Raw genomic sequence first — 15,402 nt, forward strand, 5'->3', positions numbered from 1 at the left:
TTTTCCTATTTGCTAGCGGGGTTTCCCTCCTTTCTCCGCCCCTTGCCTTTAAAACCTCGCCTCTCCCCTTGCTCGAGGCCATTTTGCTGGTCGTTGCCCTCCCTCTGTTGGTCCCTGCCATCCTTCAATAAACCGACGTCAGCCCCCAGCAAGTGGTCGCTCCCTTTCTTCGTCTCGTCCAGCGTGTATAATCCAGTCCGCGATCCGGCCCAGCCCGAGGCCGCGATGCCAGGGGGGGCTGGCCTCAGATGCAGCGGAGGCGTCGGCAGTTTCCCCTCTAGCTAGCCGGACTTTGAGCCGCATACGCGTTCGCGCAAAATACAGTATTTTATAATAGCTCTGCATTTGTAACTACCAGGTTATCTTTGGAGAGTGGACAAAGGCTCAAAGCAGAATCATTGTCATCTTAATGAAAACAGCCAGCCCTGCTTTCTCTTGGGAGTTACTAATTGCCGCCATTCCTTTGCTGCTTCCCTTAGAGAGTGAGAATTGAGAGACTTCAATTCCCTGCAGCCTTTCAGAAGTGATAACAGACGTGCATTTCATTTTCCTACAAATCCAACCCTGCCACAACAAGAAAAAGCTTGCCAGCCTTCCTCACCTCTTTTTGTCCTGCTGCCACCACTCTGCCAGCCTAAGAAAAAACAAAACCCGCCCAAACAAAAGGAAGGCTGCAAAAATGAGTTCACTCTGGAGCTAACTGCTTTTCAGAAAAGTTTAATTTAATACATGTTTATACAATTACACAATGTAGGAAGCACAAGGGGTTTAAAACTGTATGTATACAAGGGCACATCTTGACTTTTTCCTGGATCTTTTGCAACCTACAGAAGGTACACAAAATAGTGTTTATAAGCCGGTTTACATTAATTAGATGCAAACAGCTCACCTCAGTTGTTGCATCACAGAGCAAGGTGGAAAGACAAGCAACTAGATTTATCTCAACAAACAGCTGGCAAGTGTTGCATATGAAACTTCTCCATCAGTTATGGCAAACAACCCAGTAACATTGCTTCAAACCTCAGAAACCACTCCTGGGGAGAAGCGCAGATCTGTCAGTGCGTGTGCTCAGCAGCACTAGAGCACATGGCTGGCATGGCCAGCAGAGCAGCCAGCCTGGGCAGGACTTATCCTTCGAAACCAGGGACCAAACCCAGAGGGGACAAGTGCGCCTTGTTGGCCTCCTGTGGAAACCAAAGCCCAGAGCAGCAGCTAAAGGCCGTGAGGACGCTGCGCTGTGGAACAGGACTTGGGGCTGTCCTGGCCTATTTCAGCTCCCTCCTCCCTCAGATGAGCCCTGCGTGATTTACAGCTCATTATCACAGCTCCACTCTGAAGCCTTAGTAAGCACTCCAGATCAGCCCAAATATAAAAGCGAAAGAACATAAGAAAGAGGGGAGGGGGATGAAAGGCAACAGTCTACTGATGAAACAGCAGCTGCGTTCTTGAGTGGGAAGGTTAGGGAGTCTCGAGGGGGAAAATGGAGCACGGCTCGAGTACCTGTGGTCCAGTGGCGCGGGTGGCTCCGGGCAAGCCCCGAGGCGAGGCGGGTGCCCGCTGCCGAGCGCGGCCCGGCTGAGGATGGGATCTGCGGGCTTGAGGGGTGGGATCGCCGGACTGAGGGATGGGATGGGGTGGGATCGTCGGGCTGAAGGACAGCGGAGGCCCCGCCGGCCTGAGGGCTGCGATCTCGCGGAGCTGAGGGCAGAGCCCGGCCCGGCCCCTCAGGAGCCGCCGCAGCCGCAGCGCCGCCCGAGCCCCTCAGGCGCAGCCGCCCCTGGACTCGGGACAGCCCTGAGCCTTCCCCTCAGCCGGGCGGGAAGCGCTTGGAGTTGTAGAACCGGCAGGGGTGAAAGAGATCTTTAAGACCATCAGTTCAACGTCAGGCCAGCACTGACACTGCAAACGCTAAACCACTAAACCATTTCCCAGGGTCAGATCCAGAGGCCTCTTTAACAACTCCAGGGATGGCAACTCCACCCCCTCTCTGGCCAACCTATTCCCAGGCCTGAACTCCTGAACAGTGAAAATTTTTTTTCTAAAATCTAACCTGAATTTCCTCTCAATGTGAGGCTACTTCCTCTGGTTCTTAGTGCATAGCTAATAGCTGAGTTTATTAGAAATGCATTCTTTTATACACCATTCTGATAGAGGTGGACCTGATTGGTCTTTTAATCAACACCTTGTCACACCATCTGCTAATGAAGAAGACACCCTTTGGTAAACCTCTTATGAAAAAACAACTCTTCAAAGCACCAGCTGTAATTGCCTGCAATAATTTCTGAGATGGAAGTCATTAGTTTCAGCTCTACCTTCCCAGATTAGGTAACCCAAGTAATATTTCATTGGGAGAAATTCCTATGTCCTTTCTTGGAGCAGTTCTGATCCGTAATAATGCTGATCTGGTTTCAATCATTAATTTGGTAATACGGTTCTTAAGGATAGCATTCATTCTCTCCACACATCCAGAGCTTTGAGGGTGCCACGGGGTATGGAATTTCCAATTTATGTCTAATACAACACATAGAACGTAAAATTTTTGAAGTAAAGTGTGTTCCCTTACCTGAGTCCATTCTTTCAGGTTATTGCATATCTGGGAATGATTTGTTCTAATAGCATCTTAGCCACTTTGGAGGTAGTTGCAGTTGAGATAGGAAAGGCTCCCAGTGGGTGAGGTGATCAACTGTTCCAAGAAGATATTTCCATCTCTGTATTTTGGGGAACTCAGTCTAATGTATTTGCATATTTTGAAAGGGTCTAAGGGCTAGAGCTCTTCCCTCACTAGGGTGTTTTCTCATCACTTATTTCTCTTTGAACAACTTCAACATTGTCCAGTCACTATTTGGCTACTGCAGAGACTCCCTCACAGCAATAAGTTCTTCAGAATTGATCATACAGTGCTTGAGCTCTCCAGTGCATTCCTTGGTGTAGCTTAATTTCAATTACTGTAGCAATTGTTTTATTCATTATTTGCCTCCCTTTCCTGCCAGCTGTGACTGGAACTACAGCAAAGGGAAAGTGCCTGCAGCCAAAGGAAGGCTGTGGTTGGGTATCTGCTTCTGTTTTCTGTTTGTTGTTGCTGCCAGTGTTGTTGTTTGTTTGCCTTGCCGTACATACTGGCAAAGAACTTCTCCCATATCTTTGCCTGAAAGCCCCTTAATTTCAAAGTTATAATAATTTGGAGAGGAGGAGGTCACATTTTCCATTCCAGAGAGGTCCCGCAGACACCTGTCTTTCCAACCAAGACAAGCTGACGGTTAGCCATGTATTAACAATTGTTTATTAACAATTAATTGTTGAAAATGAATTATTATCAATCTAATAAACAGTTATGTAGGTGATTAAAGGTTGGCTAGAGGTCTTCACTGGAGCTCGGAAGGGTAGCTGCAGAGGTCTCTGGTGAAGGGGGGGAGACCAGCAGCAGCAGAAGGCACGATGTTGCTGCCTCCTGCAGGAGCTCCAGCTGACACAAATGCTGTCCCTCAGGTGCTGGTTTCCAGGGCGCCTGATCCTTGGCTCCCTGGCCTTTCTCCGTCTGCCCTACCAAGAATCTTCTGCTCCAAGGCTCTGCCTTTCACAGTCACCTGCCTCATCTTCTCAGTTGGATTCAGGTTAGAAATTCTAGGAAGAAGGGGACTGGTATTAGCCAGACAAACATTCCCAGCCAGTTGCTCTGCAACTCGCACAGCAAGTTGCACAGTGTTGCATCCTCTGTGCAAGCAGCATGCAGCAAATGAAACAAGCTGTGTGGAGGCTGCAGAGGTGCAAGGGCAGGACCATGACCTGTTAAGTGCCTGGGGACCAACTACAGCACACAGGGTTCAGGCAGAGAAGCAGGCCTTGCTTGTCTCAAAAGGAAGCAGAGCTAGGGACTTGCTGGTTCCTGGATCTCCCAGATTTTGCAACCTTCCAGCAGTGTGATGTTCCATACAGTGTCGTTTCCCAGTGTCTCCCTCCCAAGGCCAGATGATGATCTTTCTGTGCTCCTGTGGGTGTTTGTGCCACCTCTCTGGGGCTGCCTGACTCCATGCCCTCCTCCCCATCCCAGTCAGAGGGACTGAAAGCAGGGTGTTGGGGGATGAACCAGGCTCTGCTTGGTGGTGCCCAGCATTAGGACAAGAAGCAATGGGCAGAACCTGAACAGGGAATCCCATCTGAACCTGAGGAAGAACTTCTTTCCTGTGCAGGTGCCAGGTTGCCCAGAGAGGGTGTGGAGTGTCCCTCACTGGAATTATTGCAGAGCCCTCTGGACACAACCCTGTGCCATGTGGGACCAGATGACCTACTGGGGTCCTTTCCACCCTGTGATCACCCAGTGATAGCCATCAGAAACATGAGTTGGCAAGGGCTGGTTGTTTCTCACCTGCACAGCAGGGTGGTCTGGAACATCCCCGCGCACTTTGGGGAGAACTGCACTTGAAAGGCCTGCTTCTGGCCAGGAGTGATGATGCCGTGGTAGGGCTTGATGGAGAACAGTGGCAGGTCATAGATGGCATCTGGGAAGATTTCCAGGGCGGAACCAACGCGCTTTGAGTTGCGCAGCTTCTTGGGATGGTCCTGCTCCTCGAACTGCTGCCTCTTGGAATCCTGCAGGTGCTTGGCCAGCCGCTGCAGCAGCCGCAGCTCAAAAGCCTGAGTTTCCTGGTCCTGCTGCCACCCAAAACGATGCAGCAGGTTTCTGCAACGCCTTAAAGTTTCAGAGGAGAGGAAATTACCTGCAGAGAGGAGGAGGACACCTTTCAAAGACAAAATCCTGTGCTCCCAGCAGCTCTGCCTCCTGATGCAGGTAGGTGGAAAAGAGCTGGGATGCACTTGGAGCATCTCTGGCCAAGTACTTTTAGCAGGAAATGGGGCGTCTGGGACAGGGTCTCTGCCTGAAGCACACACTCCTGTGCCAAAGCAGGAGAGTTGCTTTTAGACAGTGACTTTGCATTTGCCCTGGAGTGAGGAACTGCACACAGACAGTGGCTACAGGTCAGCTCACTTGTGACACCATTGTGTTTCCCAGTCTCAGACTTCTCAAGGAGTCTGAGATGTCCCCGATGTCCCCCTTCCCAGTCCTGACCCAGCACGTGGCTCTCCCCAGAGGCTGGCTCAGCTCCTTTGCAGACCGGAAGTGGCAGAGCGAGAACAGAAGGGGATGAACGGCAGATAGCGGCAAAAACTCTCCAGCTGCAGCTGGGAAGATGCTGATGAAAGTGGATGTGTGGAGAAGGATGAAAAAGCAATTCATGTTTTGGAGTGAAGTGGCAGGGTCTTCTCCCCAGGCTCTCAGCTACCAAGTGAAATGCCCTTACGTGCCAGAGCAGTCCTCATCGCTGCTTCACTATCTCCAGCTTCCTCCCAGAAGTATTCCAGGGCTATCTTCCCTGTGTTGCATAGCCTGAAACTGAAAAGCAAGAAGGAGGAATAACAAAAAATTTCCAATAAATATAAAGCAAATAGTACAGTAAGATTGTCTGATGGCCTCCTGGTACCACTTTCTGCTGAAGAGAACCTTCTTCCCCAGGCAGCCCTGCCATGCTCAGACTGCTGTCCTGGGTGGCCCAAAACAGTATTTCCAAGTGTGGATGTTTAAGAGGAAAGGGCCAACATGGTGCCCAGGACATTGAAGCCAAGGGGCTTACTCTGGACTTTAGGTCTTGGTTTGATTGCAAACTTATTTTTGAGCAGATGAGGACAGGTGACATGCAGTGAGAGCAAACCCATGGCTGCTCTCAGCAGAAAGGTCTGGCAGCCCTGAGGCTCTCCTGACCACCATCTCCTGCTTGGCCTTGTGTGCACGCAAAGGGGCCTGTGCTGGTTGGGGCTGGGGCAGAGTTGTGGCAAGCAGGCACTGGGCCAGCCCTGGGCAAAGGCAGCTCCCGCTCACAGGGCCCTGCCTGGCCTCCAGCACTCACAAGGCTGTCCTTGTCTGGAAGGGCAAGGTATCCTTGAACTCAACCACGGTTGTGCTCAGTTTGAACTGGGCGTGGGCAACAACAGCACTGAGGTACACCTCAGCCTCCTGGCTGCTCTCCTCCACCACAGTGTGAGCTGGTTCCAGGACTGGCTCAACCACCTGCAAACAGAGGAGGGAGAAATCACTGAGCAGAGCCCAGAAGGTCAGGCTGAGAAGGGAATCTTCTGGCCTCCAAGATCAGCCTCACAGCGGGACTAGAAAGGACCATTGACTTTTACTTCCCTGGAAAGATGACAAAATTAGGACTGCTCTGTCTACGGTAGTTGTTTCTACCCACTGATCCAAGCAGTCACTACCACAGCTGTTAATATCCCCATGGATAGCTGTGTTCCAGTCCCTGTCCTTCAACCTTGTTGTAGAGGGACTGGCTTTTTTCCTGTCCCCTGTAAATCCAGCAGGTCGCAAAATTAGGGTTAAGTTCTCCTGCTGGAGCTTTGTGGATGGAGAACCTCAAGACTGAAGAGTTCTAGAAAGCACCTTTTCCTTCTTGTCTTAGGAGAAAGTGCTCTCCAGATGTCATGTCCGGAGCAACAGCCACACTGCTGGGAGCTGAGCATCGGCATTTTGGGATGTGAAAGATCTCATTGGAAAAGTCTCCAACTGCAGATGTTCTGATAGAAAAGAGGATGTTTTTTAGAGGCCTTAAAATGGTCCAGAAACTCAGAAAGAACCTTCGCCCAAGATGAGTGTGTTTGGCAATAATGACAATAAAAGCAAGAGTCTCTGGAGATGATCCTTCTCTGGACTCCTCCATAGAGTCATGCAGTGCCTGGGTTACTTCGTGATGAGATACCCCACACAATACAGAGACTATAACCAAATTCTCTGGTATCCATGCAGACAAAACTTGGAGCTCACCAGCATATGCAGGAGAAGTATATTTCTCTCCACTTTAAAAGAAGAGACAGAGTGCAGCAGACTTAACTCCTTGTTGGTGAAAAGGCACCAAATGAGATGAAGAGATTTCTAACACCATAAAATGGGATAAAATTATAAAACATTGTCTCCCATTCAACATGGGCTGCAACACTTGTGCTTGTGGCACAGACTGATAGTTTGTGTGTGGCTAAAGGTCTCTTGTCCAAAGGCTTCCCCCTCTTGTGTGAGTGCATCCAGTCACTGTGCATCCACCTCTCCCCTGGAATGCACTGTTGCTGAGCCTCGTGGCTGTGCAGTGTCAGAGGAAGCAGGAGCTGCACAGCCAGCAGTGATGCTGTTATGGTGGTTCTTTTAGTAAAAGCTGGGTTGCCTTTTTTTGCCCTTTTGCTTCTTACCTTCTCTTTTTTAGGCCACCTGGCTGCTGGGTCTTTCCACGTGGTATCCTTCAACGTCACAGTGCGCATTTGGTCGTCCCAGTCTAGAACCTTCCTTCGTGGCTGCTCAAAGTTGATCTTGGTCACCTTACATTTCACAAGGTGCCTTCTGAAGGTGACTGGGACATCTGATCTCAAGATCACTGTGATGCCCTTGGCACAGCCAGGATGGAGGTGTCCCACCTAGGGAGAATCAGGGAAACAGTCAAGACTTCCAAACTGGAAGCACTGCCAAGGGCAGGACTGACAGCAAAAGCAACTGATGTGGTGAACAGCTGTGCCAGAAATCTGCATCTCAGAGTGGATTTATGTGAAATTTGACAGACAAAAGTAAGAACAAAAGGTGCCACCTCCCAAAATATGAAGTCTTGTCTGCAAGGCTGGCAGCCTTGGCCCAGCCAAGCCAGGGACTGCATCTCCTACATGGCACTGGAACCGGGATATCAGTGGCATGTGAGGACTCCCTGCCCTGCCTGCTCTTGGGAGCACCAGGGCAGGGCCTGAGCAATGGGGAGAGGCAGAGCAGTGCATGCTCACCTTGGGGGAGAACTGGAATGGGGCGTCTGCATCCCACTCAAAGCGCATGGACTGCGTAAGGGTGCGGTTGGTGATGGTGAAGGTCCTGCGGCAGCGCTTCCCGACAGGACAGTGCCCAAACTCGATGTGGTTCACTCTGACAGCTGTTGTGGAGGAGAGCAAGGCATGTCAGCATGCAGGGAGCTCCACCTGCCCCCCTCAGGTGCACAGACACCTGCACGTTCAATGCTTCCTTGCTCCAAGCCTTCCTCCCTCTGGAGGGAGTTCCCCAGGCAGTTCCCCATCCCACCACTTCCAGGGAAACACCCTGACACATCCTTAAGCCACCAACGTGCAGCACAGCACACACTGCTCTGCATGCATGGCTGCCACGCCCACAAGCCACCAAGTCCCGCGGGTGACAGCCCAGGCCTGGCTAGAGGGAGGACACACGTGATCAGACATTGTCCTCCTCCTTGCTCCACCTTGGCAGCCTCTCCTCTCTTACCATCAATGATGTCTTTCCTCAGACTGCTCTTGGCATTCCTCTCCTGGGTGTCTTCCTTTAATCCATCGAGGGTGAATTCGTCATTGTGGCCTTCACCCACCAGCTCAACCAGGGTCATGCAGATGTCCCCCACTACCAGAGCAATCTTCCCTTCCACACGTTGAGCCAGGGTGGGTTTGAAAATGACCTTAAACTGTGCCGATTGCCCATGACGCAGAAGGATGAAAGTCTGCTTTGGGGGCTTGGTCTCTGCACAGCAATGAAATCAGAGTTAAGTGATACAGCTGTACAGAGGAAATATTTCCATAGGATAAATGAGGAATAAGAGTTTGAAACCAGCTGCCTTCTAAGCACAGGTTCTACCCACAGTGGTTCCAGACCCTCTTGCTATGTTCACAAGCCTGCCACCCCCAGACACAGCACCACTTAAGCAGCTTAACCTCAGGCTGATGCCCAGCCCTCATTCCACCTGCTTCCAGCCAGCTCCAGCCATATGCAAAGCTCAGCCAAAGAGTGCTTTTGGCTTCTGCCTGCTGGTTGTGTGCTCAAGGGCTGTGTCTGTTCAGGCTGGTACCTTTCCACATGCAGCAAATACCTCAGAGGGCCCACTGAGGTAGTGACAGTCTCCCACAACTCAACCCAGCCTGTCTAGAAGAACTGAACAACTTCCTACAACTTGCTAGGAGGAGACCCTGCGAAACGTCCCCAGGAAAAGCCTGGGGGACAGAGAGCCCAAAGAATGAAACTAACATCTGGCTGCTGCTCAGAGAAGCCAAGAGCAGGGCTCTTTTTCCGTTTTCCCTCTGTGCATGATCACACTGCATGGTTAAGGAATTTACCGTTTCTGACGGAGTCCTCTTCCATATCTCCAGTGAGGACTGTCTTGAATGTGAAGGCCCTGCCTTTCAAGGAGAACGCTCCGTGCTCATCCTCCATCTGTAACATAAACTGAGAAAAGAGAAGCCAGAGCACAGTGATGCTGGTGTGAGTACAGGATGGCACAGGGACTGACACCACAGTGCTGCTGGTCCCACATGGCAGCCTGGCACCTCTCCCACTACAAAACAGCACCGAGCACAAAAGTGAAGTCAAACCAGCTGAGAAGAAAGGGCGTTCAGAGGCATCTGGATAGAGCCGACACAGAACCAAACAGGACAGAAAGTAAGGGGCAGAATGTAATTAAACCCCAACTAAGTTTCCCTCAAATGTAGTAAACTGGGATCAAATACAATCTAATGGAACTGGGAAACCACACATGTCCATGAGAACAAAAGGTCACCTGAGAGATGGGGGAAAATACTCCACCACCTTTCTTGTGTTCAATTAAAGAAAAAAGACTGGATGGAAAATTTTCAAAAACTCTCTTTTTGGAGAACAGATGTCAGTCACTTGCTTAAAAAGAATTTCTGACACCTCTTCCCAGGTCTGCCATGTTTTTTGGGACCCTTCAGCTGTGCCACAAGCACTTGTTCCCAAACCTTCCTTGAGCAGGTCCTCCTCACCTTGACAGGTTTGGTGCCACTGTTACGGAGGACCAGGGGGAGCATCTCTGAATGCTCCAGCTGGAGCCTCTTGAAGCGCAGCACGGCCGTTCCCCTCTTGCTGCGAGCATTTGGGCGCACAACCGTCACCGGCAGCTCCTGCCCCTTCCCACTGATGGTGAAGGTCAGGATTTGGGGTTGAATTTCCACAGAGCTGCAGGAGAGGTGCAGAAACAATTTCAGCTGGCACTAACCCGTTTCTCACTGGGCAAGTGAAGCACCAAGGGCCACCCACAGTGTTTTCCCTGCCTGGTGGTCCTGGTGCTGCTGGGGGGCTTCCACAACACAGCCCCCCACCGGCCTCTTCCCAATCCACTCAGGGCCATTCACTAGAGGAATCTGCTCCAAAGAGCCAGAGCCTTCCACAATAGCAGTTAAAAACAATTTCACTTAATTCAATCATGCAGTGCAGCAGGTAAATAAGGAGGCACCAGATGAGATATGGCAAATCCCCTGTCTGCAGTGAGATGAGACTTAACGCAACAAGCAAAAGCACAGCACAAAAGCAATACAAAAGCAACAAGGCAAAAATAAATCATCGTCACCATCAGCAAAGATCATTTCCAAGAACAGTAAAAAAGCAATTCCTTATTAGCAGTTAGGCTTGTCTTGTTGTGATTCAGCCACTAAATTGCTGAGGAAGGACAGGTCAAAGCCCCAGTTCACAGGTCCCAGGGCAGAGGAACTGCGTTCCTCTTTCATACCAGCTCCAATCAATCACATAAAAAAGCTTAATGAATGCAAGTGAGTCACAGAGGATCACTTAATTTTACAGGAAAAAGAGGAAAATGTGACTACTGACTTACTGGCACAGAAACTGCTTCATCTAAAACTTTGTCCATGGAAACGCCCAGGTCAGCTGCAGCACATCTCAGTAACTTCAAATTGACTACCTAATATTTCCTTGTCTTGATAGTTCTTCATACAGAATAAACTATCAGCCTCATTTTTCTACTCTAAGAGTTACTCCCAGATCATCTCATGCCAAATACTCTGCCTAAGGCTACTGAAAGCATTAGAGCTAACAAGAGGCCTGTTCCTTCCCAGTGGAGAGGCAGCTGTCAGTGAGGCCTCCCCCAATATTTCACAGGGTCAGTTACCCTTTGGGGATGACAAGGGAAGCCTTGAAGGTGCAGTCGTAGCTCTGCTTGTCTGGCGGGGTGAAGGTCACCGTAGCAATGGCAGAGGATGAGCCACGAATGGACATCTTGACAGGATCCAGATTGAAAATATTGTTGATAGGGATTTGTTCCTTGGGGGAACCCAGAGAGCAGTGTTAGGAGAAAACACCTTTCAACATGACACAGTTTTAGTCATAAATGCATTACTGAGAACAGCCCCAGACATTGTGTCTTCCTTCCTCCTTCCCTGGGCAGGCTCTCTCCCTCCCAGGGAATGCTGACCTTGTGCTAAAGCATTGTGTGTTTGGAGCACTGGCAGCTGCCCCAGCCTATATGGGAGATGGGCACTGCATGAAAGCCCCTGTAAACAACTTAGAACTGGCCTTCAAAGAGAAGGAAAAGCCAGGGAGCCTGAGGAAATGCTCTGCTTTGAGCCCTGGCATGTCAGCTCATGACAGCCCCTCTCTGCGTATGCTTCCAGGAGAGGTTCAGAAGGATTCACTTCTCCCACTGAAGACCCAGAGGTGTGAGCCAAAACCTTGCCCAAGACACACAGAATTCCACACAACTGTTCCCTGGCTCTGCTGCTCTCCCCTGCAGTTTGACCTGCACTGAGCTACACTAGTCTGGGCCACAGGAAGCAATGCACCTGGAGAACAAAAGAGGCTCTCACCCAGCCCTTAGAGGGCAACCACCACCTTGGCCTCCTGCTCTTACCTCTCCAGGCAGGATGGAGAGGGCCACGTCACATGGCAGACGGCCTGCATTGCAAATTCTGAAATGGGCTTCTGCCTCCTGCCCAACCAGAATCTTGTTGAAAACGAATCTGTTCTCATCTCTGACAAACAGGCCCATGCCTTCCAGCGACTGCAGCTTGTACTCAAGGTCGGCGCTGCTGCAGATCGGGTAGTCCTTGAAGACTGACGTGACATCCTGAACGAGTGCTGTGGACAGACCAGAGGGATGAGCACAGAGAAGCCTCCCTGAGCAGAGGGATGAGCACGGAGGGGCCTCCCTTATGAATTTGTCTAGACCCTGCTGGCCTCTCAGAAGCCTTGATAAGCCCTTTCTGCCTGGGTGATTGCTAAACCCAGCCTTGGGTGCGGGAGCTGGCTGTGAGGATGGAACTCAGTCAACCTCAGTCTTAGAGAGCATTGCTTTCCTTTTATCCTCCCATGCATCCCTCTCAGCCTGGGAGGGATGAGTGAAGTGGTGGACTTGAAGAGGGCTGGAACCTCTGAGGATTTTAAGGTGGGACACCAGGGCTAGCATGCCTCTCTATCCAAGCAGCAAGTTTAGGTGCTGATCAGCAGCAGGTGTGACCAAGGGCACTGTGGGCAGTAGGTACCTGGGAGGCAGGACTCGACAATCAGGGTGAAGGGAATGCCCAGGGGGTTGTCCTTGGGGTCTCTGCCCATGATGTCGATGTAGAGCTGCTGCTCACATGTCCCCTCCTGCCCTGCGAGGCACTCCACTTTGATCACCTGCAGGCCACACGGACGGATGGAGCCACAGCAGGGGGACACCGTGAACGCGCCAAGATTGAGGTGACTCTGCAGAAAGAGTTCCAGAGGAGGCTGATGGCTAACAGCTGTGCCTTGAGCCCCCCAGCAAAGAGTATGTCCTGCCGTGGCCTCCAGCTGGGCCCAAACACCCAGTCACAGGGCAGGGAAGGATGACTTCATGGCCCAATGGCAGCCCCAGGCTGGGAGCAACAAGCCAAGAGGAGCTGCAAGCCTGTGCCAAGTGGCAGAGAGAAAGGAGTTTGAATCTAAAGAATGAAGGTGGTAGCTTTGAACCTCCAGAGGTAACACCAGAGGGCCGAAATAGCTCTGAGAAATGATAGGAGAGAGGTAGGGGACTGGGAAGAAGAAAAAGTGATGTTGTCTGAGCTCTGTGGACTGGGAGTTCAGTGGGGGATGTTTTTGCTTTTGAGGTGTTCACAGACATATGCTGGCTAGCAGCTACCAAACACAGGACCTGCTCCCCTCTGTTGACCCCACAACTCCAGGTCAGAGCCAGACTACAGGACTGTCAGTGGGACTGAGCAGATACTGGTCTTGCAGACCACGTCCCACCCTGTGGCGATGAGCCCCAGCCTGGGCACAGCAGCATCTTCTCACATCCCCTGCAGCAGCACTGCTGGGCAGCAGGAGTCACCCACCGGTGTTGAGAAGCTTGATTCCTTTTCTGTCGAGCGCTTTGTAGCTGATGGAGCAGATTTCCTTTGCTTTGAACTGAGGGGAGAAAGCAGAGGTATCTGTCATGCTGAGCTCCTGTGCCTCAAAGGCCAAAGCTGGCCTTCCTCCTCACAGAGGAAAGCCTTCCTGCTCCTTATGGCTCGCAGAGAGCAGCCAGCAGCTCCCATTGCTGGACTGAGCAGCTCTATCACCAGCTTTGTGCTACACATGGGGATACTGAGGTGTGTTTTTGCTCCCTGTCCCCAAGCCAGGGATGCAAATGGACGATAGCCCAGGTCTCCTGGCTGCCTGCCACATACCAGCTGTGGAGTGCTGCCTCTTCAGACAGGAAGGGTGGTGCAGGGCTTCTCATACCTTTTGCTTTCCAACGCACATGCAAGCTTGGGTGTTTGGCGGATGCAGAATGTGAAATTGGCCATGCCTATGTTCTTCAGCACAACACTCCGGGTCTTCCTGGTGCCCACGATCATGGCTCCGAAGTCGGTGGGCGAGGCAGGCACAATGCTGTACTTGCTGTACTCCGCTTCGGCCGACACCCTCACTGGGATGTTGGCAACAGCCGGGCGTCCTCGACCTGGGCTGGCATCTGCCACCTGTGTCCACAGGAAGGGCTTGGTAAACAATAAAGAGGCCAGCCAGATTCTCAGCTCCACTTAAGAAGCCTCGCAAATGGTGTGGAAAGACTTTGTTTGTGTATGTAGGAGAGAGGATTCTCCAGTTAAAGGCCTCCTTCCATTAGACATCTAGCTTGTTTACGCTCCCAAAACACCGTGTGATAACACAGCCTGGCCCAGGAGGCTCACCTGGCAGTACAGGATGGGATTGTTCTTGAGGACCATTTCACTGGTGGGGTGGAAGAGCATCTCAACCTTCTCACCAGGCCGGGATGCAATCAGCACGCCTGACTGAGGCTCAACAGTGAAGTGGGATGCCAAGTCTTGCATCTTGGGACCTGCACCCTTCAGCGTGAAACTGGGGAGAAAGGGAAGGAATGGAGATCTCTGCAGTTAAAAGTACAGGTGCCACCAGCACAGCCAGGACTTTGCATAGGACCAGAAAAAAAAGGGAGAGTCCAGTTCTGGGAATCCTGGATCTTGACAGAGAGTGCAGACAATCACAAGATTACTGCAAGAAACCTTGAGACTGAAATTTTTCATTCACTCCTTTACAGAGTCTCAGAAAGAGAAAGGAGGTGACCACCAAAACAAGGCAATGAATCTCAGCATTTCAGTGGCTGAAATTTCTGGGGCTCTCCTTTGGGCTCCAGCTGAGCTGTGAAGAACTGCTGGTTTGTGGCTGAATTCTCTGGTAAAACAATTGAGATCAGAGAGCCCAAGTTTTGTATTTACCATGAGGTAGCCAGCATGGAAACAGGCTCTAGCCATTGACAGAGGGAGAATGAAGGTCTGGGAAATGCTCACTACCAGGCAGCTGGACTCACCTGTACTCAATGTTGTATAGCCCTTTGTTCTGTAGACTCAGGACTTTCTTCACTTTATCCAGGACATTAATGGTTCCAAATTCCAAGCTTCCATCTGCACCTGCAGAAAACCCACAGAGTGAGGTCAAACATGGTATTTGTGAGCTGCTGCAGAATGCACCAAGTCACAAGAAACATGGAGGTCTCGGCACAAAACCCTTTTCAGCAAGATCCCATTCTTGAAAGTGTTTTCCAGCTACTTGTCTGCCCTTTCTCTTCTTACTCAAAATATCTGCAGGCTTAGTAGCTAAAGAGTTCGCCTTCCATTTCCTCGCTCCCAAGCACAAATCCAATTACTTTAAATGCTGTGCTGAGTCTGTGGGCATTGCCAACTGCCTGTTTACGTCACTGTTGTTTCAAAGCCCCCAAATCCAATCTGCACATGAAACTGCACACTTCAGTTCAGAGGGGAGAGACTTAAGGCTGTCAGAGTCCTGACAATGCTTTATTCCACGCAGCTTGCAGAGTATGTGCTTTAGGTATCCATGCCTTCCTTGCATGCTGTCCCATCCCATCCCATCCCATCAAGTGCTTTGGCTGCCCACCTCCCAAGGTAATGCAGTGCACCTGGACTGCTTTGTTTGGGAGGCATCCACTGACCTTCAGGCATGTCAATGCTCAGAGAAACTTCATAGACCTCTGCAGAGATTTTGATGTTTTCAGCCTGAAAATTCCCCAGGATGTTTTCTGTATCTGAAACCTGAGGCAGCAAGAAACAAACACTGTTCAGATTATTCTTTTGGTAGACAGCCTGAAAGTC

The 15,402-nt window shown here is 50.9% G+C and overlaps 1 protein-coding gene across 1 annotated transcript in view; it reads right to left on the bottom strand.

Moving 5' to 3' along the window:
• Positions 1–5: 5 nt before the first annotated feature.
• Positions 6–15,402, bottom strand: part of LOC131563691 (hydrocephalus-inducing protein-like) — a 70,484-nt gene continuing 55,087 nt past the window's right edge. The window contains 17 exon segments of the mRNA XM_058813807.1: positions 6–243; positions 4,364–4,715; positions 5,298–5,389; positions 5,901–6,061; positions 7,237–7,458; positions 7,813–7,955; positions 8,300–8,548; positions 9,139–9,247; positions 9,802–9,994; positions 10,941–11,092; positions 11,679–11,905; positions 12,310–12,514; positions 13,126–13,198; positions 13,517–13,755; positions 13,966–14,134; positions 14,604–14,703; positions 15,243–15,342. Of these exon segments, the coding sequence (XP_058669790.1) occupies positions 6–243; positions 4,364–4,715; positions 5,298–5,389; positions 5,901–6,061; positions 7,237–7,458; positions 7,813–7,955; positions 8,300–8,548; positions 9,139–9,247; positions 9,802–9,994; positions 10,941–11,092; positions 11,679–11,905; positions 12,310–12,514; positions 13,126–13,198; positions 13,517–13,755; positions 13,966–14,134; positions 14,604–14,703; positions 15,243–15,342 (3,024 nt within the window).

The sequence above is a fragment of the Ammospiza caudacuta genome, chromosome 13 (genome assembly GCF_027887145.1).
Source record: "Ammospiza caudacuta isolate bAmmCau1 chromosome 13, bAmmCau1.pri, whole genome shotgun sequence".
Lineage (NCBI taxonomy): Eukaryota > Metazoa > Chordata > Aves > Passeriformes > Passerellidae > Ammospiza > Ammospiza caudacuta.